This window comes from Siphateles boraxobius, unplaced genomic scaffold (assembly GCF_051911475.1).
Source record: "Siphateles boraxobius isolate OS27281-9 unplaced genomic scaffold, OSU_SipBor_1 24, whole genome shotgun sequence".
NCBI lineage: Eukaryota > Metazoa > Chordata > Actinopteri > Cypriniformes > Leuciscidae > Siphateles > Siphateles boraxobius.
Genome location: NW_027508855.1, coordinates 13,193,165 through 13,217,270, shown reverse-complemented (window position 1 = coordinate 13,217,270; position 24,106 = coordinate 13,193,165). Strand labels below are relative to the sequence as shown.

General features: G+C 36.9%; 1 protein-coding gene across 3 annotated transcripts in view; it reads right to left on the bottom strand.

The window, feature by feature from the left end:
• The window catches only part of slc39a14 (solute carrier family 39 member 14), a 46,829-nt gene that overhangs the window by 5,713 nt on the left and 17,010 nt on the right, over positions 1-24,106 (bottom strand). For 2 of the 3 annotated variants that reach the window (XM_077241530.1, XM_077241532.1), the window contains exons 2-6: positions 19,548-19,842; positions 17,054-17,225; positions 7,096-7,265; positions 2,790-2,912; positions 2,072-2,263 (exon numbers count right to left, since the gene is read on the bottom strand). In XM_077241530.1, coding sequence (XP_077097645.1) covers positions 2,072-2,263; positions 2,790-2,912; positions 7,096-7,265; positions 17,054-17,225; positions 19,548-19,817 — 927 coding nt within the window. In that variant the 5' untranslated portion in view covers positions 19,818-19,842. Of the gene's footprint in view, positions 1-2,071; positions 2,264-2,789; positions 2,913-7,095; positions 7,266-9,217; positions 9,388-17,053; positions 17,226-19,547; positions 19,843-24,106 lie in introns of all 3 variants that reach the window. The other variant, XM_077241531.1, reaches the window with a different exon arrangement.

The following is a 24,106-nucleotide window of genomic DNA, read 5'->3' as shown; positions in this document are numbered from 1 at the left end:
ATTTGATTAATATGAAGTTTAGAAGTACAGCATTTATCTGAAATAGAAATATTTTGTTATAAAATAATTAGTCCATTTCATTAGTACTTGCTGAATAAAAGCATTTTAAAAGCATTTAAAAAAAAAAATTCTTACTGACCACAAATATTTGCACGGTAGTGTAATTAATAGCCAGTAGCATTTGCCTGAATCGTGAAACATATTCTTTTAGCTCCTGCAGGGTTCTTTTAGTTCACATGAGAAACATTCTTTAAGAGAAAGATGATGCCATTTCATGAAAATAATGCCTTGTGTAGTTTTTTAGGTATTTTATTATCTAAAATCAATATTTTTATTCATAAACATGTCCTCAATGGTGTACAAATGCCAATTATCTGACTTATCCTCGTAAACGAAGAATTTATTATCTTTATATACATGTGACGGGTAGGCCCACGGAGGCTTCCATGTCGTTCCGTCATCTTGAAAAACTATAATAGCAAAGAGGGTTAAAAAGTACTAGGCCAACGCGTTTCCACAACGTGTTTTCGTTCAGAGCCAGCGTCACATAACTGAAAGCAGCAGAACCGGAGGAGCAGAGCAGTGAGAGGCGTTTGTCACTGCCCCGGCAAGTTTAAAAGGCTGCATTGCACTGCTATTATTCATACTGTAACATTCGTTTGTTCGTTGTGTCAAGTTGCAGTTTGTTTGAAATAGCAAACCTGTTCACCGGAAGGAAAACTCGACGAAGTGCTATTAGAAGACACCCTGTCATAGCTTGTACATAACAGCTACCGTAGAAGCAACACGCATTTGAAAAAGCAAGGCGCTGGACAGCACAATTCGTTTGAATGCAAAATACAATTTCACCGCTAGATGGGAGAAATTCCTACACAATGTCCTTTTAAAAACTTAAAAACCACACACACACACAGAGAGAGAGAGAGAGAGAGAGAGAGAGAGAGAGAGAGAGAGAGAGAGAGAGAGAGAGAGAGAGAGAGAGAGAGAGAGAGAGAGAGAGAGAGAGAGAGAGAGAGAGAGAGAGAGAGAGAGAGAGAGAGAGAGAGAATTATGCGGATTAATCATGCCGCACTCAAGATGTGCTGAAATTATGGTAATTACGAGCTGACAATACTAAGATGCTGGTCACATCCTCAGAAACAGAAAAATGTGTTTTTATGGCAACGCTTGCAACATGACCTGCTTTGATGTTAAGGAAAGCAAAAGCACTATATTAATTCACTTCTATATGCTCTTGAAACACATTATATTAATTTAGAAAATATGGCAAACTAAAATGACATCAAAATGTGCAGCGGTACTCAAGTACCTTGGCTGTTGAAAGCCTTTTGGTTCAGTTTACATGACGTCATTAGCCATTATTCTTTGTCTAATTCATAATTACAACTCTGAATTAAAAGTCCTGGACAGTTGACATTAATTGTTGGCATGACATTAATCTTGAAGAGGCTATAATATGCTCCTTAATTTTGTTTTTGGAGTTTACAAGAATAGGTTTCATGCTTGAATCGAATGTTCAAAAAACACATTCTTATGCACATATTTCACATTGTTGCAGCACCTCTCTTCCCAGAAACACTCAACTGCGACGAGCGTGTTTTGGAAATGTCACGACCATAGCCGCAAGTTTCTACTATTAACACAACTCAACCAGGCCTCGCACATTTTCAGATGCATTTGGCAGAATTATTTAAATGAGGAATACTGTGACATCTCAAGACTACAATCGAGGCGTTTCACAGGGAGTTCAGAAATAGTGCTTACTGATATAGAGAATAACTCCCTTTGGAGTGACTGTGTTTTGTAACTTTGCAGACCATTTTCATGCTCAAACAGCAACATTACACACTAAAGACAGTTGAAAATGTAAAAAAAGCATAAAAGGTCCTCTTTAATATACCATTTGAATAGTGTTCATTTTAATTTCAAGTTGTCTGAGACATAATGGGTGACGTTAATAGTCATTTAAGCTTAATCATATAATTCCACAAGTACAAAATTTGTTATCAGATTTTATTTTTGTGTGTGCGATTTGTAATTGAAGAAGACTACAGTTTGTTTTATTTCTCACCTGTACTGTCTGCCCAGTACTCAGCATTTTGTCGTCTTCTCCAACCCCTCTGACATCTCCTTCCACTCTGGGTAAAGATGCTCCTCCGGCCTCTCCGTTCTGCAGTTTCTCCATCACACCATCCTCCAAGTCACCATTAGAGCTGGCATAGCGCTCCGCAGGGAAGTGGCTGTGGCCGTGGCCATGCCCTCCCTAACAAAAGAGAGATTTCGATAACAAGAAGGACCAGAAGAAACACACAAAAGAAAGAGAGAGTGAATAAGCTTGCAAAGAAAAGTCTCCACTAGAGGGTGCTGCATTACAACCATCACAATCTCAAAAGCAAGTTTAATGATAAATCTTTAAATAAAATGCTCTGCCCAAGCCATTACAGACTGCAATAAAACCCTTACTGTATTTTTATGACTATTAAGTACCTTTTTTTTTTACATCCACCAGGAGGACAGTCTTTCAAAGGATAATACAAATAAAAAGTGCAGCCTCTGAGGAACTAAACCAAATCCCAAACATTCTCTACATACTATTCACACATTCCAATGCACAACGTCATGAGTTTGAACTTTTACAAGTTCTGATGTGATGAAAAACAACTCCATTTTTTGTTTTAGATGTCACTGGGACAACCCATGTCACAATGACAATGTCAGATAAAGCTGTTTGCTAAAAAAACACAACCACTTCATGGTTTTGTACAGAAGACTATTAGTCCAAACCTCACCCCGTCCTTCGGCTTTAAGATCATCTTCAGGACTTTCTCTGTAAAGAAGAACAGGTAGAATCCTCCAAACACAACAGCGGACTTGGACACGTAATAATCCTCCATAGGGTCGAATCCGAAGGCCTATATAAAAAAGAAATTATGTTTAAAAATGTCAAATACCATTTCACTCAAACTAATTAAATAAAATCATAATAATATAGTATTTGTTTTTAACCTTACTTTTTTTTTGTTGTTGTTGTAAGTACGTAAAATATTCAACTACACTACCATTCAAAAGTTTGGGGTCAGTAAGATTCTTTTTTTAAAGACACCGTAGGCCTTTTGACACCGTAGACTTTTACATTGTTCCAATGTCATTGTTTTTAACTTTCTATTCATCAAAGTATCTTAAAAAAAAAGTATCATGGTTTCCAAAAGAATATTAAGCAGGACAACTTTCTCAATATTGACAAGAAAAGTTTCTTAAGTACAATAACTTCACTCATCATATTAGAATGATTTCTGAAGGATCATGTGACATGGCCGCTTCAGCTTTACCATCACAGGAAAAAAAAATACATTAAAATAAAAAAGTTATTTTAAATTGTAATGTTTCACAATATTACAGTTTTTTTTTTTACAGTATTTTTGATCAAATATAAGAGAATTCTTAAAAATGGACCTCAAACCTTTGAAATATAGTGTGAGTCTGTCTGTGTGTGTGTGTGTGTGTGTGTGTGTGTGTAGGGTGCATATAATATGTTAAAACAGATTGTGAGCAGTGCAGTGTAGAGTATATGCATTTAGTATGGATACAATCCAAAAACAAGCCCCTAATCACTCTCCTAGACACCAGAAAATGACTCTTTTATGTGAAAACATGGTACTTTTACAAATAAAGAAATTCATTTACCAAATGAGAAAAAGTATTCTTCACATTTATTTCGCACTTGGTTACAAGCAGTCAAGAAGAGTGAGCATGGGATTTATTTTAGATTGGGTCTTTATACTAGTTCACTAATGCCTCAGGGCTTCCCCCCTTTTTGCTTGGCTTTTCACCAGACTGGGTCATTAATTTATAGTTATTCATTTGAAGTTCACAAAAAGATGTGTGCTCCAGTTTCATGCCAACTTGCCTCAAAATTGTAGAGTGAATGGGCATTACTATATGATTTTAAAGGGGTCATGACATGAGAAAATCAAATTTGCCTTGATCTTTGGACATATAAGAGGTCTGTGCAAATGTCAAACATCCTGCAAGTTTCAGCTTAAAACGACGTCCGCATTATAAACAAAACATTTACTTAAGCTCCAAAAACGGCTCGATTTGATATTGCGGGATCTGTGACATCACACAGGCAAATACATTTGTATATGACTGCCTCCAGAGCAAGATATCGACGAATAGTTATACATCATCGCACCATAGGCCCTGCCCACTGGAGTTGAGTTACTTCACGGCTGAAATTAGCCTACACTGGATCTGAGCGTCGCGTCAAAAAGGAAAATTAACCTATTATAATCACTGATGCGGTCTAAGCTGGATATACTATACAGATGTCCATTCACTTGCTGGCTACTCAATGCGCTTAAAAGAATAGTTCACTTAAAAATGAAAACTCTGTCATCGTTTACTCGCCCTCAAGTTCTTTCAAACCTGTATGAATTTCTTTCTTCTGCTGAACACAAAAGAAGATATTTTGAAGAATGTCGGTAACCAAAGAGTTGATGGACCCCATTGACTTCCATAGTATTTTTCTTTTCTTATGGAAGTCAATGGGGTCCATCAACTGTTTGGTTACCGACATTCTTCAAAATATCTTCTTTTGTGTTCAACAGAAGAAAGAAATTCATACAGGTTTGAAACAACTTGATGGTGAGTAAATAATGACAGAATTATAATTTTTAAGTGAACTATTCCTTCAGGTCTGCCGGCAAGAAGACAAATGGAAGTGCAAAGGAACGTTTGCTTTGACAAATCCTGTTTAAACAGCTCATTTGCTCATTTCTGTAGAAACAATACATCACCGTCAGGAACAAGTGGATGTTTCATTATTAATGCATCCTAGATTGCACCGGAGAGTTTTATGTTTGTTCTGAGAATTTGACTGCAGATAGTTTGTAAACAAGGAACAATGTAACGGAGAGTTTGCAAAGAAACTTTTGTTGACAGAAGCAGATAGCAGTATAGGATCTGACAGCATAGCAAACTAAGTAAACGATTTCGTAAAGCTTTGTCTGTAAATGACGGTTTTATATGGATAATGTTCCATGCAATTGCGAGTGGGTGTTGATACTGTGTCTCCTATGCAATGATGCTAGCTAATCATAATAGTGGCCACTTATTGACGAGCCTTAAAGGAGCCGCTCCATAAAAACTGATCATTTCACACAGATGGTCAGAGTGAGGGTTAAATAATTATTTTTTTCAACAAATATATTTGTTTTTTTATTTATTAACATTATAAGTAAACATCAAGGAACATATTAAAATAATTAAAAACCCATGTCATGATCCATTTAAAAGTCGTCACTTATGTGTTCAGTGTATGAATCAAATTCAACAATCAAAGTTCCTTTATTGTTTTCTTTTTACTCAATTTTTTAGCCTTCCAGCTGGGGAGAACCACTGAGGCTGGGAAAACTTATATTTGTGTTTAAAGGGAATATTGACCTGAAAATGAAAATCCTGTAATCAGTTACTCATCCTCATGTTGTTCAAAAACTTACTATTTTCTTATGTAGAACTCAAAATTAGATTTTTTCTTTTGGCAGAATGTCTACTCTGTTACAATAAGAATGGATGATGTTTCAGTCGCATCAACCAGCTTCTATTGAATGACTTCAGAAAACACTGAATATCACATACGAGTCTAATGAATTTTAATACTTTTTATCCTTTGTGGAGATTGGCAGTGTGAATCAGCATTCATTTTTATTATAAAGAAAACATAAACATGGACATTAGGCAGAATATATATTGTTTTGTCTTATGCCATGTCAGTATCTAAGGGCCAGGTTATTAAACAGGGCAAATTAGCGTGGAGTCGCTGCAAATTAAAAATAACAAGGCTTTGGCAAACAAAATGTTCGGATAACGTCTTCCTCTATCATTCCAAATAAATTATTACAAAGAGAAAAAAAAAAAAATCTCTCCCCTCGACCACACGCTCTCTGAAATGCAAATGCAATAACGTCAGTCGCAAAATATCTGTCTTCACACCTTTGCATCGCTAATTTCTCACTGCATGTATATTAAATCCTTAAAATAGTTTTTTAACACCAAAAGAAAGATCGAGTTATCTCAAGCTGTGAGTAAATATTGCCCTAAGGCTTATGTAATGGCAAGAACAGTGCAAAAAAACGTCTTTTGTTTTAAATTATAAACATTAAAAACAATTAACAAACATATTTAAAAGAACAAAAGGACAGAGAAATAGAATAAATCATTTCTATACACAAAGATAAAACCTATCTATGATTTTTAAGTGAACTTGAGAGAATAGAGGTTTTCTTGATGTTGCATAAAATATTTTTATTTGTGTTGCACAATGTCTGGAACAACATGAGGACAAGTAAATGAAGCGTTTTCATTTTGAGCAAACTATTCTTTTAAAGGTTAAGTTTGGTATTTTACACTTAAAGCCCTGTTTTAAGATCGTTTCTGATTAAATAGAATGGTTAAGATTGAAATTCGGACAAATGCTGCTGTCCCGAGAATTTTTGGTTTCTGTGTTAGCACCCCCCCACCTCCACAATGGTTTCATAGGGGCACTGGAACAATATCATTCATAAAACGCATTAAACTTTAGTTTACAAAGACGTGAAACTCACCGAGTGGTCTGGGTTGTTCACTGATATGCTCACACAAAAATCGCTGCAAAACATGCTTTCCAACAGGTTTTATCATAGTTTTTGTCCTGACTTAAGTCAATGGAGTTGGACAAAAACTATGATAAAACCTGTTGGTAAGCATGTTTTGCAGCGATTTTTGTGTGAGCATATCAGTGAACACCCCAGACCACTCGGTGAGTTTCACGTCTTTGTAAAATAAAGTTTAATGCGTTTTATGAATGATTCTTCCAGTGCCCCTAAACCTAAAATTCTCGGGACAGCAGCATTTGTCCAAATTTCAATCTTAACCGTTCTATTTCATCAGAAACGATCTTAAAACAGGGCTTTAAGTGTAAAATACTGAACTTGTCCTTTAAATGCCAGACTCAACATAAAGACTCAACCAGGACATCTTTATCTCTAGAAATCTAGAGAGTCTGGTTGCGTGGCACACGTCTATAACCCCGTTTCCCACACGTGTCCACTCTACCTCTGGGATTAGTTGAAAGAGGGCGTTGGAGTACAGAGTACCAATGGCCAGGGCTATGAAGTACAGCAGCAACCGCTTGTAAAAGGTTTTCCTCATGAAGGGAACCACACTCGCCCCAACCAGTGAACACAGAGATATCACTGTCACACACAGGAAACCATACCCCCACACTGGCCGAACAACCAAAAAAGAGAGCGAGAGAGAGAGAGAGAAAAGGGGAGGTGGAAAAGAAAGGGGAAAAGAAAGAATATTTGAATAAATCAGCAGATTAATTAATACTAGGTGAAAGGTTGATATTCATAATCTCAATTGTGAGATGTACTCCCTGAGGGGGTTCTGTGGGCCATTGAACTATCAAATCAATTCATGCAACCACATTGAGGGTTTGGACATTTGAAGAAAATATGCAGTATATCTTTTTTAATCAAATCTCAGTCATAAACTGCATTTACAGTAGAATTTGCAGCAATAAATCATAAACATTCCAGAGTCATGCGGTTACACTACCATTCAAAAGATTGGGGTTGATAAGATTTTTTGAAGAAAAAAAATCTGATGAAGCAGTTTAAAATATAACAGTAATATTTTGAAATATTAAACTAATTCCTAATAAATGTTTCCTGTTATAGCAAAGCTGACTTTTCTGCTTTTTATTTTTTGGACTCAGGATGAATAGAAAGTTCAAAAGATCAGCATTTAAAAACAAATGTTTTGATTATAAATGTCTTTACTTTCAGTTTTGATCAATTTAATGCTGAATAAAAAATATAGATATATTAAAAAAGAATGACTCCAAACTTTTGAACAGTAGTGTATGTAGTTTACATTTTAGAATCCATTGTTTCATTCACAGAGGAAGTAGGGGGAGGCGGCTTCCTGTTGACCCTCACAGAACAAATGATGCCTTAAGACACGAGGTCACTGAAAATCATTCAATCCTGATGGGATAACTAAACTTTCCCCTCCTCTTCTCAGTCTAAACAATTCCCAGAGGCAACAGAGGAACTGCGAACACCTGTAATTATGTTGACCAGTCAATGAACCATCAACACCCAGCACAAGGTGTACCTTTAGGTCTGTTTGAGCAATGACAACACCAGCAACAACCCAACAAAAAACATCCTGGGACATGCAGCACTCCATTAGCTCTTTGGATGGGATTCCCATACTTGATGAGCTAGTGAATAAATTAAGTGTTAGTGGTCTACTTTAAAAGGAAGTATTCATGGGTAGAGGAACAATTTGAAAAGCGGTGGAGGCAGATTAGGGCAGGGGGTATTGATGTCCCAAAAGTTGTGGAACAAACAAACCAAAAACATTAGGTTGACTTCCAACCAAAAATCCAAACCCCTCCTACAGCTTTCAAGTTTCACCAAACTCAACTGTCTTGGCTGTTGCCAATTTAACCGTCATATTTCAAAACTTTTTTCAAAACTTTCAAGCAACAAAACAAGCTAAATTGAAGAAGAAAAAAAAAAGAATAAATAAAATAATAATGATCATTTTTAAAAAATAAAATAAAATCTGATTCGTTTTCTTTTCATGGGCTCCGTGTTTTTTGTTTGTTTGTTTTTTTGGCAAACGGCTTAAGATGTAGGCATAATTTTCAAGTGGTCTTTAACACAAAATTACCCACTCTATAAATTAATGATAATAAAAAAAGAAAAAAATACACTAAAATAAAGTATCCTCACAAAAAACAGCGTAGAAAACCTTGTAAAAATGTGATTAGTAAATATATGTTCCCCTAAAAACAGCATTAAAAAAACATCTGATTCAATCTATTAATGGGTCTTTTTTAGCCATCTGATTTTGACAGTCATCGGAATTTGTCATTATCAGACTATATGAGAAGACTGACCTTGAACAGAAGTTTTTAACAGCTTTTATGGTCCTAAGGAAATGTACCAACAAAACAATCATGGAAGAAATAAAGGCAACTGGAGAGGAAGAGGAAACAACCTGTGGTTAGGGGTGTTTTGTTATGTATGAAAGGGAGAAAACATTGTGTGAAGGAGGACAGAATGAAAAAGGCGACAATTCCAGACACCCCTCTGAGATTAATCTTGATCCACGGGTGATTTGGTGTGTTTGGGTGGAAATGGGTGGATGGATACTGAACCTCAGGCAGGAGCTGTAGGATGGCAGTGGACAACAACGTTCCGATGGACAGCGCGATGAAATAGATGAGAGCTCTGCGCATGAACCGCGTCCTCATCAGGGGCACCACAAAAACACTGGTCAAAGCGAATGCACTAACCAGAGTCACACTCAAAATTGAGTAACCCCACACTGCAGGACACACACACACATACACCTTTTAATGACATGACATGACACCCCTGCAGACACATCCTACAGTTTTTGTGTGCACATGGATTATGGCATATATTTCAGTCTGGCTGCACTGTTCTTTTATTTAACCCAGTCGAACTGGAATCCCTAGAAATACAAGATATCAGTCACAATACACTCCTGAATAGACACATGTACAGTATGAGAGAGAATGTCATTATGTGGGAGTGTATCGTGGCAGGTGCGTGTGTGTGTACAGATCATATATCGGCTGGCTTTCTCCAAAACAGTTCTCTGTTCTCTGAGAACAGCTGTCAGCACCTTACCTAGAGAAGTAAATCATTCATAACAACACAATGATGTAATTAGAAAAATTCTTTCTTTCAAATAACAGCAGTAGCAGGGAATCATAAAGTTAAAAAAATAAATAATAATAATTGGTTACTTTCTCATCTCCTTAAACGTCTTAAGGAGTTTTTTCTGGACACTGTTACAACACACTATTTTTTTTTTATTTCTGTAAAGATCATTTGGGTCAATGTGTATTGTAAAGCAATATACAAATACACAGACACATCAGACCTAAGCTCACTATGAAAATCCAAAAACGCAAGAAAACCATGTTTACATTAGACTTGATATCATCTGGATGTACTATGGTTATGATATTAAATCATGAACAGGTACGAAAACTGGGTTTTTGCCCTATACTATGACCCGATAAAATACACCATGTAAGCATTTAAATTACCTTTAATATCGCCAGCTTATTAATCATAATCAGTTTGTGCGTGTAAAAATTCAGTGAGGCGGTTTTCAAAGTTATTTAAAGGAATATTTCACCCAAAAATGAAAATTGTGTCATCATCTCCCATTAATTACCTAGACTGTGGTGGCCCATCTAATCGGTCACACCAGTTTCATAATAACCCGAAAATATATTACACGTCTCATAATAACATTTTTTGTGACATATCTTTGGCAAAGCATATCAAAATAACATCAATATCACGATCCAGCTTAGTGCTCTCTTCAAATCGCATAAGTCTGTGATGTGTGGCAGTTTTGCTTTGCTTTCACATTACATAATTTCTAACATTTCTGTGGACAGATGATTTCACTAGATTTATAATATAACGTTTGTAAACCTGTTGTCACAGAAACTTAGCCTCGAGAATAAGCTCGAGAGTTTAACTCTTGCTAGTCAAGAAAGTAAGACACTATTGTAATTTTACTACTGCAAAGTCAAAATGAAAGTATATACTTATGAAATATTTTTTCAATTACATATATTTTACAGTGCAGATTTACAATTGTATTACATCACTATCTTAGGGAAAACAATTACAATAATGACCAAAATGGTTTGACTTCCTAAAAATACCACTGTGAATGTGATGTGGACTAAGACACTATTACAACTAGAAAGAGGCTGGGTTCACTATAAATTCCAAGTACAAGCCAATGCATAGACTTTTTATTCTGAGCAAAAATAAAATAAAATAATTTAATTTCAACAAAGTTCCACTCCCAAAAGTATGCAGTATTTGCCCATTCAATGAAAGTTAATGGGGTCTGATGTTGTTTGGACACAGATGTTCTTCAAATATCTTATTTCACAGAAGACAGAAAGTCATACAGTTTTGAAACGACATGAGGGAGAGTACTGTATATTATGACAGATTTTTCATTTTTGGGATGAACTGTCCTTTTAAGTTGTTTATTGTAAAAACATTCAGCACTCGGCTTTTATACGGAACAAGTGAATTTTGAAATGTTAAAACTTGTTTTCATATACGTGTACATTTGTTTTTTAATGTACTAGTATTGTATTAGAAAGTATCGTTTTGGGACTCCCACATTTTGCAGCGGGAAGGGTGAGACAACCAAAACTAATAAATTAATTGTGCCAAGCTACGTTACATTTTATGCACTGAGATATGGCACTTATGCAAATGATCCTGGTTTGGTCCCGGCATGCATCCTGCTTTAATCTGGTTCCCTTCTCTTTTCTGATCATTTCATGTCCCAAACCACCAGAAATACCCTGGCTTTCTTTGGTACATGAACAAAGTAAATACTCAGAACAAAACGTATTACCATCACTGTACCATGGTGCCAGAACAGAATTTGAATGGGATAGACTGCATAAAGAATAGGATGCTATAAGACTCCAAAAGCAAACATTTCTCCATCTCCTTATCTCTTGAATTCCGGCGGGAAGTGGCATTGCGACATTCTGCTTCCATTTCGTATCCCGCTGCCAGGATGCACAAGAAATGGCAAAACCCAGAAGTGACTTGTAAAGCAGATAAAGAACAGCATGAGGTAGTGTGACAGGAAGTATTACTGAGCCAGAAAACACGGTGCACAGATGTTAAACATGTTTAGTGACAAAAAGTCACAGGCTGATAAAAAAACAAGAATTTTAATAAATGAAATATATAATCCGTTATAGACATGGTTTATTTTAGGTTAAGGCGAATACAAAAACCTTCACAGATTCGAAATGTTTGTAAAGCTAACAAATCACAGATTACAGAGTGCATGTGAAATTGTCTCCCTCTCCTGAAATGTCCCAGCAGGCTTCACACACGCCCATGAAATTCTCTGAACTCTCCGTCTTGCCTTTTTATATCTGTTGCCTACACTAGGGATAATTCAGTTCAGCTTTTGAAAGACTGACAGCCTCCCTTCAATTCTCCCGTCTGAGCAGAGTACTGTGATTAAATCCAGATGTTGCTGGCATCTGAAATATACAAGCTAGCCATTTTAAAAGTCAAGATGTCTTATTTTGAAACATTCTTCCAAATTGACTAAAGTGCCAGCACATATATATCATGCCTCATTCTATCTATGCCTATATACAGCGACTCCAAAAGTATTTGGGCACTTGAGCCGATGCATGTGACTCTGCAGGGCCTTAAACAATAAGATACCAAAAGAGAAGTCTGTTAAGAACCGGAATCTAAAAGGATATTAAGATATCTTTAATACTTCTTGAGTTTTAAAGGTAACAAGGGCCTACTAATCTCTATATAAAAATAAAATAATACTACTGCTATCTTTTTAAATTCATTTGTTCCCGTGTAATTTGGCTCTGAATCTCAGATGAAAATGGTAATTTTGACCCCCCTCTACAGAATAGTGGATTACTCAGGAAATATTCACAGCATTTACATAGCACTTGCATCCTCAGCATTTAGTATCTTGGCTTCCTTCTTAATTTATGTATTTTTTTTTTTTTCAAGGAATGGCCTCATCACATTAACTAAATGAGAATAATTATCTGAAGGGGTTTCAATATTTTTTGTAATTATTTTTTAAAGTACATTACCATTAAAAAATCTGGGTTCAGTAAAAAAAAAATTTTTTTTACAGAACTCATGAATCATGATTTCAACAAAAATATTAAGCAGCACAACTGTTTTATAACGATAATAACAAGAAATGCATCTTGAGTACTAAATCAGCATATTATGGCGCTTTTCCGCTGGATGGTACGGCTCGGTACGGCTCAGTACGGTTCGGCGCGGCACGGTTCGCCTCGCTTTGCTTTTCCACTGCGTGGTACGACTCGGCTCGGCGCGGCGCGGCTCGGTTCGCTTTAGCTCGGTTGCTTTTCCACTGCAGTTAGTACCGCTTCAAAGTGGGTGGGATTATGACTGATCGTTATAATTTATCCGCTCCTCGGCAACTAACAAGAGGAACGTCTGCGGTTCTCGTCCACTGACCACGATTCAGCCATTTCTTTTTTGGAAGTTTTTATTTCTTCAAGCAAGTCAAGCAAGTAGTTTTGAAACATTGAAGGCTGTTACTGGCCATTTAAATCTAGCAGGTTTGATGTCTCGCAAATACAGTGACGCTGGTAGTGACGATTCTGTCTGTCTGACCAATCAGTGATCTACAGCAGGGCCGGATTCAGCCAGCCCCACTAGGGGGTGCAGGACGAATATCAGGGGGGGCAAGTAATTTAACGGAACATTTAAATTTGACAAATATAGTGATTTGATTTATATTGTGATATATATCGATATGGCCAGAAATGAAAAAATATATTGTGAAATGAAAAAATCCTACATCGCCCAGCTCTAATCTATCAGCTCAAAGCTATCAGCATTTGATTTCTCTTATAGGTTTTATGTTGATTGCCCTTCCTGACACTACCCTCTGCATTTACCCGGGCTTGGGATCGGCACAAATAGGACACTGGCTTGTGCCCTGTTGAGGCTGCATTTATTTATTTATTCTGTCTGCCTGTCTTGTCTGTCCTTTCGTTTTTTATTTCAATCTTTTTTATTTAATTTTTTGTATTTCTTTTTTTTTATTATTTCTTTAGCTCTGTACACAGCATGGCTTATATCAGTCATTATAGCATCAGTCGTCTGCTTTTCTGTGCAAAAGTCCTAACAAATGTGTCCATATCTAGACCTGTTGTTATGGCCTTCTCGTGAGCCAGAACAACTAAATTTCTTTTTCTCTCATGTAGCATAGTGCGGCGGAAGGGGGTAAGAACACGAGACAAAGTGGAGAAAGAGCCCTTGCATGATGCAGATGATATTCCAATCACAAGTGAGGTCACATACAAGCGATGGAGCTGAGGAAAGGCATTCTTATACTCGTGTAGATATGTGCAAATGGTGGAGAGGTCTACAAACTCTACGTTCTCATCACCATTAGTCTTTTTGAATTCTTTTTCCAACATAATTTTTGCGACAAGAATGTCATTGCAAAGTTTGTCACTGTCACAGTGTGTCTGCGTGCTCCGCTCTGCAGTGACTTGTGACGTGACGTGACGTGAAGCTCAGCAGGTTTACCACAAGCCGGAGAAGCGGCCACGCCCTCCCTATGCATCTACCAATCAGTAGCTACTTTGAATGAGGGATAGAGAGCAGAGAGCGCTCACTCTGACCATTTTTCTTGAAATATTTTTTAAATTTGGGATCTTTGCATGCCATCACGTTTGGGGGGGCAGTCACGGCATTTGGGGGGGCATTGCCCCTCCTTGCCCATGCCTATATCCGGCCCCGATCTACAGTGCTTCCACGTCACATTTTAGAATCGGTACAGTACACTTGGAACCTCAACAGAGGTGGTACCATAGACATCATATAGATAGACGCCCTATCGACCGCTTCTACCTATTGGCGCGGGCGAGCCGTGGGGCCGCCATCTTAAACCGGTCACCCGTTCCGCTCAGTGTAATCTGTTTGGCAGGTGCAAAGAGCTGCCAGCGCATTTAATTAATCATATCTCACTGAATACCGAACTGATTTTCACGCGGGTTTTTTTTTGCTGCAAAGGTCATACACGTAGCTACGATACAGGACACATTGAATATTTTGTTCACAAAATACAACTAATAGTACGGTAATGTTAAATGTTAAATCTTACTTGTGTAAAGTAATCCCCGAGTGTTGGTCCGCCGATTTGAGCAAGAATATGCTGCACAGTGCTCTGGCATCTACTGCTGCTATGCAACGCAAATAGGAGTATGATCGGTTTAAGATGGCGGCCGCATTTCTTGCGCCACAGCGGCCAATAGGGCATCTAGTCTCTATATGATGTCTATGGGTGGTACCATTTAAAGCGAGCCGAAGCGAGCGGTACCGTACCGTACCATGCAGTGGAAAAGCGCCACAAGTGAGCCGTGCCGAGCCGTACCGTACCATGCAGTGGAAAAGCGCCAAAGCGTGCCGTAACGAACCGAACCGTACCGTACCATGCAGTGGAAAAGCGCCATTAGAATGATTTCTGAAGGATCATGTGACACTGAAGACTGGAGTAATGATGCTGAAAATTCATGGAAATGGCATTTCAAACTATGATATTTAATTGTAATATTATTGACTGAAACATTTGAACTGTATTATATAGCTAATGTTGTATGTGCTTGTGCCGTCTTTCTTAAAAAGAATAAAATAAATGCAAGTTGCTTAGATATTTTGTTTTCTAATTCATCAACGTTTTTCAGTTTTCAAAGAGTTGACTGTTCTTATCACACTTTAACTAGAGATCAAGGCTCAAAATAAGAGAACACCTGCACTTTTCCGACCCTCTCAGTCAGAGTTCAAACTATATCAGCTGATCCTCTGTATTATTCCTAGAAGCCTGATTTGATGGCCAAATCAAAGATTGTCTAGTGATCAACAGATATAAACTAGACTAGTCTGACAAGGTGTTGTTCTTTATCTATCTTGATACATTTTAACACCTGACATTACCTGGGGACGTGCAACATGTGACGGTTTAAAAAAACACATCACAAGATCTGTTAATAAGTGTCATATCATCTCGCAGCACAAAGATTTGCATAGAATAGTGGATCACTCAGTAAATATTCATAGCATTTATATAGCACTTGCATCCAGAGCATTTCATATTTTGGCTTCCTTCTTCATTTATGTATTTGTTTCACGAGAATATATATTTTTCTTCTATATATCTTTCTAAAATTATGTTTTAGCTGGGGACCACGGGCTGAGTTGACAAGGAATGGCCCCATTTCATCATATTAACTACTGTATATGAGCATGATCTAATAAAGTTAAACCATCTGAAGGGGGTTCAATATTGTTTTGTATTCAATTTTTTTAAAAGTACACTGCTGTTCAAAAACTTGGGGTCAGTAAGTTTTTTTTTGGAAAGAAATTATTACTTATGATTTCAACAAAAATATTAAGCAGCACTGTTTTATAATGATAATGATAATTATTTCTGAAGGATCATGTGACACTGAAGAAGAGTTATGATGCTGAACATTCAGCTTTGACATCACAGGAATAAATTTACATTTTAAAATATATTCAAACGATAATAATAATAAAAAACCTGCAATTTCAAATTGTGATATTTAATTGTAATATTACCGACTGAAACATTTGAACTGTATTATATAGATAATGTTTTATGTGCTTATGTCTTTCTTAGAGAACCAAAATATCAAAGCAACTTGCTTTTTTTTGTCACGTTTCTATGTTTTTCAGTTTTCAAAGAGTTGACTGTTCTTATCACACTTTAACTATAGATCAAGGCTCAAAATAAGAGAACACCTGCACTTTTCCGACCCTCTCAGTCAGAGTTTAAACTATATCAGCTGATCCTCTGTATTATTCCTAGAAGCCTGATTTGATGGCCAAGTCAAAGATTGTCTAGTGATCAACAGATATAAACTAGACTAGTCTGCTATTTATATGCCAAGGTGTTGTTTTTTTATCTATATTGATACATTTTAACACAAGGCATTAACTGGGGACGTGCAACACGTGACAGTTCAAAGAAAACAACAAGAACTGTTAATAAGTGTCATGGCATTCACAGTGTGCACAAATCTCACATATTACCCCTTAATTCATGACCAAAATATGTAAATGCCTGCACAGCACAAAAATATGTGATTCTTGAACAATTAATTTTAAAACCATGGCGTGCATGTTCAATGAAGTTCAGGTCCGGGCGTTAAAGTTATGGGCGACTTTATTATGCATAAATCCTCTTTAAATGTTTAAGGAGATTGCACACTGGTGTGATTTGTTACTGATGATAGGTATAGCTAAAACAGTCAAATAGGGGTGTACATATACTGTTGGCAATGGTGTGACTGATAATACAAATTAGGCATCATCAATAATATTATCTATAGTCTCTCAATGGATAGTCTTACCCTCAGCGTAAGTGGGTCTGGGGCTGGTCTCGGACTCTTGGTCCTGTTGGGTCTTGCATGCTTGTGAGTCCAGCTGCTGTATCATGGTAGGGCAGATCTTCTGCAGGCCTCGTTCATCTATACGAGACTGTTCGCTCATCCCATACGCTGCCAGAGTGTCTGCAGCCAAGCACTGAGAGCAGAGGACAGGACAGAGGTTTCAATTACTGATCACAGAGGAGAAGCTTCAATTACAGCATTGAGAGTGCAGAGTTTGTGCTGGAGCTGTCGCAGCACAGGATAGAAACCAAAGACTTGACCTTGAGGTCAAACAATGTAACATTTCAAGGTCATATGGTGATAAATACCAGGATTAGATTCAGGTTCAAAAATGTTAGTCATCTAAGAAAAAAAAAAGAAAAAAAACATATTACCTGAGCCGTGTTTACAAAAACCGTCATCAGAAGCAGAAATTGTTTTAAATATAGAATTATCAACATAGAAACATGAAATTAAAATGCGAAATAATGAAAAATAATAATAAAGAGAATTTAGATATAAATGGGACCTATTATGTTAATTGTCGAAGTCTTTAAGAGCTTGAATGTTCAAAAAACACATTATTTTTCATATATTTAACATTATTGCACCACCTCTCTTCCCAGTCTGTCAGAAACGCGGTTTAGCTCTTGTCTCTATGAAGCCCCCCCTTCTTAAAAGCAAAATGTGCTCTGATTGGATTGCTGGACCAGTGTTGTGATTGGTCAACTGCTTTGAGCGTGTTTTGGAAATGTCATACCCCCTTACCATAACTATGAGGTTCAACACACTACTAACATAAAAACCTCTGCCCTTTTTTTGAGCATGTTTTGGTTGGGATTTATTTAAATGAGGAATACTGTAACATGCAAGTTTCCTGGAAGAAACCTCAAGACAAGGCTACAATCAAGGCGTTTCAGGGAGTTCAGAAATAGTGCTTACTGATATAGAGAATAACTCCCTTTAAAGTGGACTTTGTGTTTTATAACTTTGCAGACCTTCACGCTCAAAAAGAAAGAAAGTTGAAAATGTAAAAAAGCTTTTCAGAACAGGAAAATGATTTAAATTTAATAAAGTTTAGAACAATCTTAGGTCAATTTAGGTCACAGCTGTTTAGCTGACAAAAATAAATTAAAAACAAACCCAGGAAGCATTTTATTGTTATATTAATTTATTGAATAAACTCAATATTGTTGGTGAACAATCCATTCTTCCAGAACAAAATGGCGTGCACATCGTCCTGTAAAAGTTCCACATTTAGTCCTTTAACAAAAATAAATGCTCTCTGTGGTGTACAAAAATAATGACAGCTCAATATGGCCTATTATCAGTGTGGACAAACTGATTCAGTACAATGTGTTATTCTTGGCTAACTCGCACCTTGAGAGGTGGCAGAGGAGATAAAGCCTCTAAAAAAAACCTTAACATTAATGACATGAGTATAAATGTCAAACCAAAGACAAACATTTGAGGTTTTGAGTGGGTATATTTACTTAAGACTCAGTCAGTTAACGTTGTAATACCAGGGATTTAAATAAATATAAATTACATTTTTTTCCCCCCACAATTATTTATGAAACTTTTGTTAAGAAAAAGCATTAAATCGGTCAGTGACAAATACTTATTTTCAAATAAATATGGTTCTTTCACTCTAAAAAAGATCTAAATGAAAAAAAAAATCCAACATCATGGAATGATCTCTGAAGGATCATGTGATGCATATAATGCTCAATATATAAGTATCACGACCAAAGATTCTACTTTATATTTCATGCGCCAGTTAAGGATATTAAGCAAGCCTTCTTAACAAATCAGGCTCTCTCTAAATTTATGTAAACTGACAATAATATAAATCAGTTGATATAATATAGATCATTTAGAATATATTTAAAACAAAAAAACAGCAAGAGCTACCCTGTGCAATAACACCGGACCTAACAGTTCACTGACTGGTGTTGTGACAGTTGGTGTGGCAGAGGATTAGTTGTCTGTCATGTCTTAAAAAGCACCCTGAGAAGATCAAACTCTTTCGTGTTAGGAGTGAATCAGGACAGACACTGAGCTTTAAAAGTGTTTAAAACATCCCTCGCAAACCAAAGCATGCAAACCAATGCAGGAAAATAGGACTTTTCAGATCAGCAAATACGGATGATGTTTTTAATAATGCAGTAAAAAGAGGGTAGGAAATTTATATTCTTGCAATGGCAGGCCAATGCCCAGTATTTTGCAAATACTTGATTTTCATTTTCAAATACATATAAGAGAAGTCATAGTACATTGAACACAATATCCATGTATTTGTATGTGCAACAAAAAAAAGCAACCAATCAAAGGCAGGGAAGATCCAACAGCCAGTTAGATGTGTGAAAATGCTCTCTGGGTAACAATATAATGGTTACCATATATGGTTATTATAATGGTTATCATATCTACATATAAAGATCCTGTCAAATTTTCTGTAACCTTTTTGACGCACCTTAGATCCATTGGTTTTGGTGGGCTGTGTTTGTGCATCATGGTCTCCACTCAGCCCTCCATTTAACCGCAAGAGGAGCGATCGGAGCTGAGGTACAGAGATGCTGGTGTTGTCACCATAGCGTGTCAGCAGCTCCTGAAGGACTTGAGTAGGAGACAGTCCATCCTGACCACAAACATCTCCTACTGGCCAGTGGAGCAGTCCTAGAGTCAGGGTCAGGCTTATGGTCAAGGTCAGCTGTATGCAGCCATTTGCTTGTCTCAGGGTCATGACTCTCCCAGCAACACGTTGAGCACTGCATAGACATATAGAAAGGTGGAAAAAGAGATGAGAAAACAAGGTCAATTAATAAGAAATACAACACTAATGGCCATCATTTCACAGAAACCATATCATCTTTACACAGCCATCTTTAAAGTGTGTGAAATCAAAATTGACATGATTTACTTTCTAAATAAATGTTCATAGGTGCACATTATTGAAAATAAATATTTAGGTACTTTTTAGGTCTTGTATTGGCAAACTTGTATTTAAATCTGACTCCATTATGAATGTAATTAAGTAAGTACATTAAATAATTTGACTGTTTGACTAAAATAGTAAAACATAAATAAATAAATAAATAAACAAACGAAGAAAAAGTAAAAAAGTAATGAAAATGTATTTCTGCAACTGCTGTGAAATAACAATCACACAGAATATGAAGATTATGAAAATATAATTCTATGTCCAGGACAGGCCTAAAACAGTGTTTTTTTAAAATAATTAGTTAAAAATGTTTATTGAAATAAAATACTTCAAAACACAAAATTTAAGTGTTGCCTTGGCAACCAACTGAAATATGTTAAATAAAAACAAATTAAAGTTAAATATATAATGTATACAGGTCCTTCTCAAAAAATTAGCAAATTGTGATAAAGTTCATTATTTTCCATAATGTAATGATAAAAATTAAACTTTCATATATTTTAGATTCATTGCACACCAACTGAAATATTTCAGGTCTTTTATTGTTTTAATACTGATGATTTTGGCATACAGCACATGAAAACCCAAAATTCCTATCTCAAAAAATTAGCATATCATGAAAAGGGTCTCTAAACGAGCTATTAACCTAATCATCTGAATCAACTAATTAACTCTAAACACCTGCAAAAGATTCCTGAGGCTTTTAAAAACTCCCAGCCTGTTCCATTACTCAAAACCGCAACCATGGGTAAGAATGCCGACCTGACTGCTGTCCAGAAGGCCATCATTGACACCCTCAAGCAAGAGGGTAAGACACAGAAAGAAATTTCAGAACAAATAGGCTGTTCCCAGAGTGCTGTATCAAGGCACCTCAGTGGGAAGTCTGTGGGAAGGAAAAAGTGTGGCAAAAAACGCTGCACAACGAGAAGAGGTGACCGGACCCTGAGGAAGATTGTGGAGAAGGACCGATTCCAGACCTTGGGGGACCTGCGGAAGCAGTGGACTGAGTCTGGAGTAGAAACATCCAGAGCCACCGTGCACAGGCGTGTGCAGGAAATGGGCTACAGGTGCCGCATTCCCCAGGTCAAGCCACTTTTTAACCAGAAACAGCGGCAGAAGCGCCTGACCTGGGCTACAGAGAAGCAGCACTGGACTGTTGCTCAGTGGTCCAAAGTACTTTTTGGATGTCATTCGAAAATCAAGGTGCCAGAGTCTGGAGGAAGACTGGGGAGAAGGAAATGCCAAAATGCCTGAAGTCCAGTGTCAAGTACCCACAGTCAGTGATGGTCTGGGGTGCCATGTCAGCTGCTGGTGTTGGTCCACTGTGTTTTATCAAGGGCAGGGCCAATGCAGCTAGCTATCAGGAGATTTTGGAGCACTTCATGCTTCCATCTGCTGAAAAGCTTTATGGAGATGAAGATTTCATTTTTCAGCACGACCTGGCACCTGCTCACAGTGCCAAAACCACTGGTAAATGGTTTACTGACCATGGTATTACTGTGCTCAATTGGCCTGCCAACTCTCCTGACCTGAACCCCATAGAGAATCTGTGGGATATTGTGAAGAGAAAGTTGAGAGACGCAAGACCCAACACTCTGGATGAGCTTAAGGCCGCTATCGAAGCATCCTGGGCCTCCATAACACCCCAGCAGTGCCACAGGCTGATTGTCTCCATGCCACGCCGCATTGAAGCAGTCATTTCTGCAAAAGGATTCCCGACCAAGTATTGAGTGCATAATTGAACATAATTATTTGAAGGTTGACTTTTTTGTATTAAAAACACTTCTTTTATTGGTCTGATGAAATATGCTAATTTTTTGAGATAGGAATTTTGGGTTTTCATGAGCTGTATGCCAAAATCATCAGTATTAAAACAATAAAAGACCTGAAATATTTCAGTTGGTGTGCAATGAATCTAAAATATATGAAAGTTTAATTTTTATCATTACATTATGGAAAATAATGAACTTTTTCACAATATGCTATTTTTTTGAGAAGGACCTGTATATAGGGCCTAAAAGTAGGGTGACCACCCGTCCCGCTTTGCATTGTACCACACAGCATTTTCACCCATTGTCCCCCACGTCACATATTGAGAAAATGTCCCGCATTTCCATCATTCTGTTTGTTTTTAATTATCATATTAAGAAAACGTGCATGCGTTCTTTTGCCTTTTGAAGAAAGCATTTTATTTATTCTTTTTGCGGCGTAGTTTTTCACCTATATTTAACAGCGCTTCGTCAGAAGTACAAATACAACAGCCGTTTTCAAAATCCTATCCAATGGTTGAAAGCAAAGGAGTAAACACGGTCACTAGTAGGTTGTGACGGCTGTCCAACAAAATGTGGAGCAGTGATTGGTTCCATGTGTTCCCTGTCAGAAAACAAATGGATTATTCTGTAAATTAAAATGTTTATTCAACAGAATTGATCAACTTGTTGCCTGCAGTGGTTGTTTTAATTCACATCCTTTCTAAAAATATGAAAGTTTTTGGTGTAATATATTGTAGGGTGTTTTCTGGAAGGGACTTAATAACAAAGTATTTTTATCAGCTGAAATGCAGAATACAAATGTTTTTATTAAGTTAAATAAATGGACATTATATAACAGTTTTAGGTTATGTTTTAGTGTTTGTACATGTCCCACATTGTCCCACACAAACTTAGTAATCGTCCCACATTTGGTTTGTATGATGGTGGTCAGCCTACCTAAAAGTAACACTCGCCAAGCGCCAAATGAGAGTAAAAAGTGGTGCTGGTGAGTTTATGAAATGGTATCATTCACCTGGCCGGTAACATTTTTATGAATTCTAACGATGCATGAACATGAACCAATGTGAACGACACTCGGACAGTTGATTGGCCAGCACTGCATCATCACGAATGTTTAAGGATTGACAAGATTCAAGAAGACTCGAAAGGGAGCTAATTTCTTTACTCTCGTGCCGTGTGGAATGATTTGGGTACGCAAACATCCGAAGTGCTTGTTCAGAAAGCCGCGTCTCAGACAGCATGTGAATACTTAATGAGCTCTCTTTCATGCCTTCTTGCACTTGAGAAGACAAATGCACTTGAGCAGACAAAAAAAAAGATTAAAAAAAAGCAATTATCCAAACATAGTTGGCTATGTCTTAAGCGAACATAAACAATTGAGAAAGCAAACGTGTATCAGTATGAGTGTACTGAATCTGTGCAGTCAGTCTTAAAGTGACAGCAGCCTAATATTCCTGCTGCTGTTTGTGTTTTTAATGTTAATCAAACAACAAAGAAAAAAATCACTCTGCTTTTGACTAAATCATTTTTGTAACTTTAATAAAGATTAGTTTAGATTTGCTTACTTTATTAAAATGATGTACCTGAAAACTACTGTCAGACCTACCTGTAAAATATTTTACTTTTGTTTTACAAGCAGAACTATATATGTATATATATATATATATATATATATATATATATATATATTAGTGATCGACCGATGTATCGGTTTACCGATATTTTTCCCGATATTTAAGCATTTTCCCATAATCGGGAATCGGTTTTGTAATATCGGATTTTCCGATAAACGGCGCCATCTTGTGGCCGTTTTGAGAATTCCGCCATTGCAGCCCGCGTCTGAGGAGATCAGTCAATAACAACTCTGTGCACAGGTAAAGTATATGTTCTACTTGCTTTGCTTTAATTATTCAACTTTATTTAACATAACAGACATGCATGCAGAAATGAGATTTGAGACATAAATGCCTGATATAGTTTATTTATGCAGCTTGGTTCTAAAAAATTGAGACGAACTCATTGAGCCACGTAGCGTAATCCGTCATGTCCTTCCCCAATAAAGACGTAACTTTACATGAATTAAATAAAACAGACATGAATGAGTGCATGTTGAAAATAAAAGCGCTGAATTTAATTCTCTATCTGTTGTATTTGCTCACCATTAGTCTCGAAAAAAAAGTTTGTTCATATTGCTGAGCACTCACTGGGTTGATGATCAGGAATGCTCAAGCACGGCCACTGAATGAAATTTTTGACAAGATTATCTTGTTCAAACACCCTAGATTATATTATCATTTACTACATAGCAATTATTTCGCT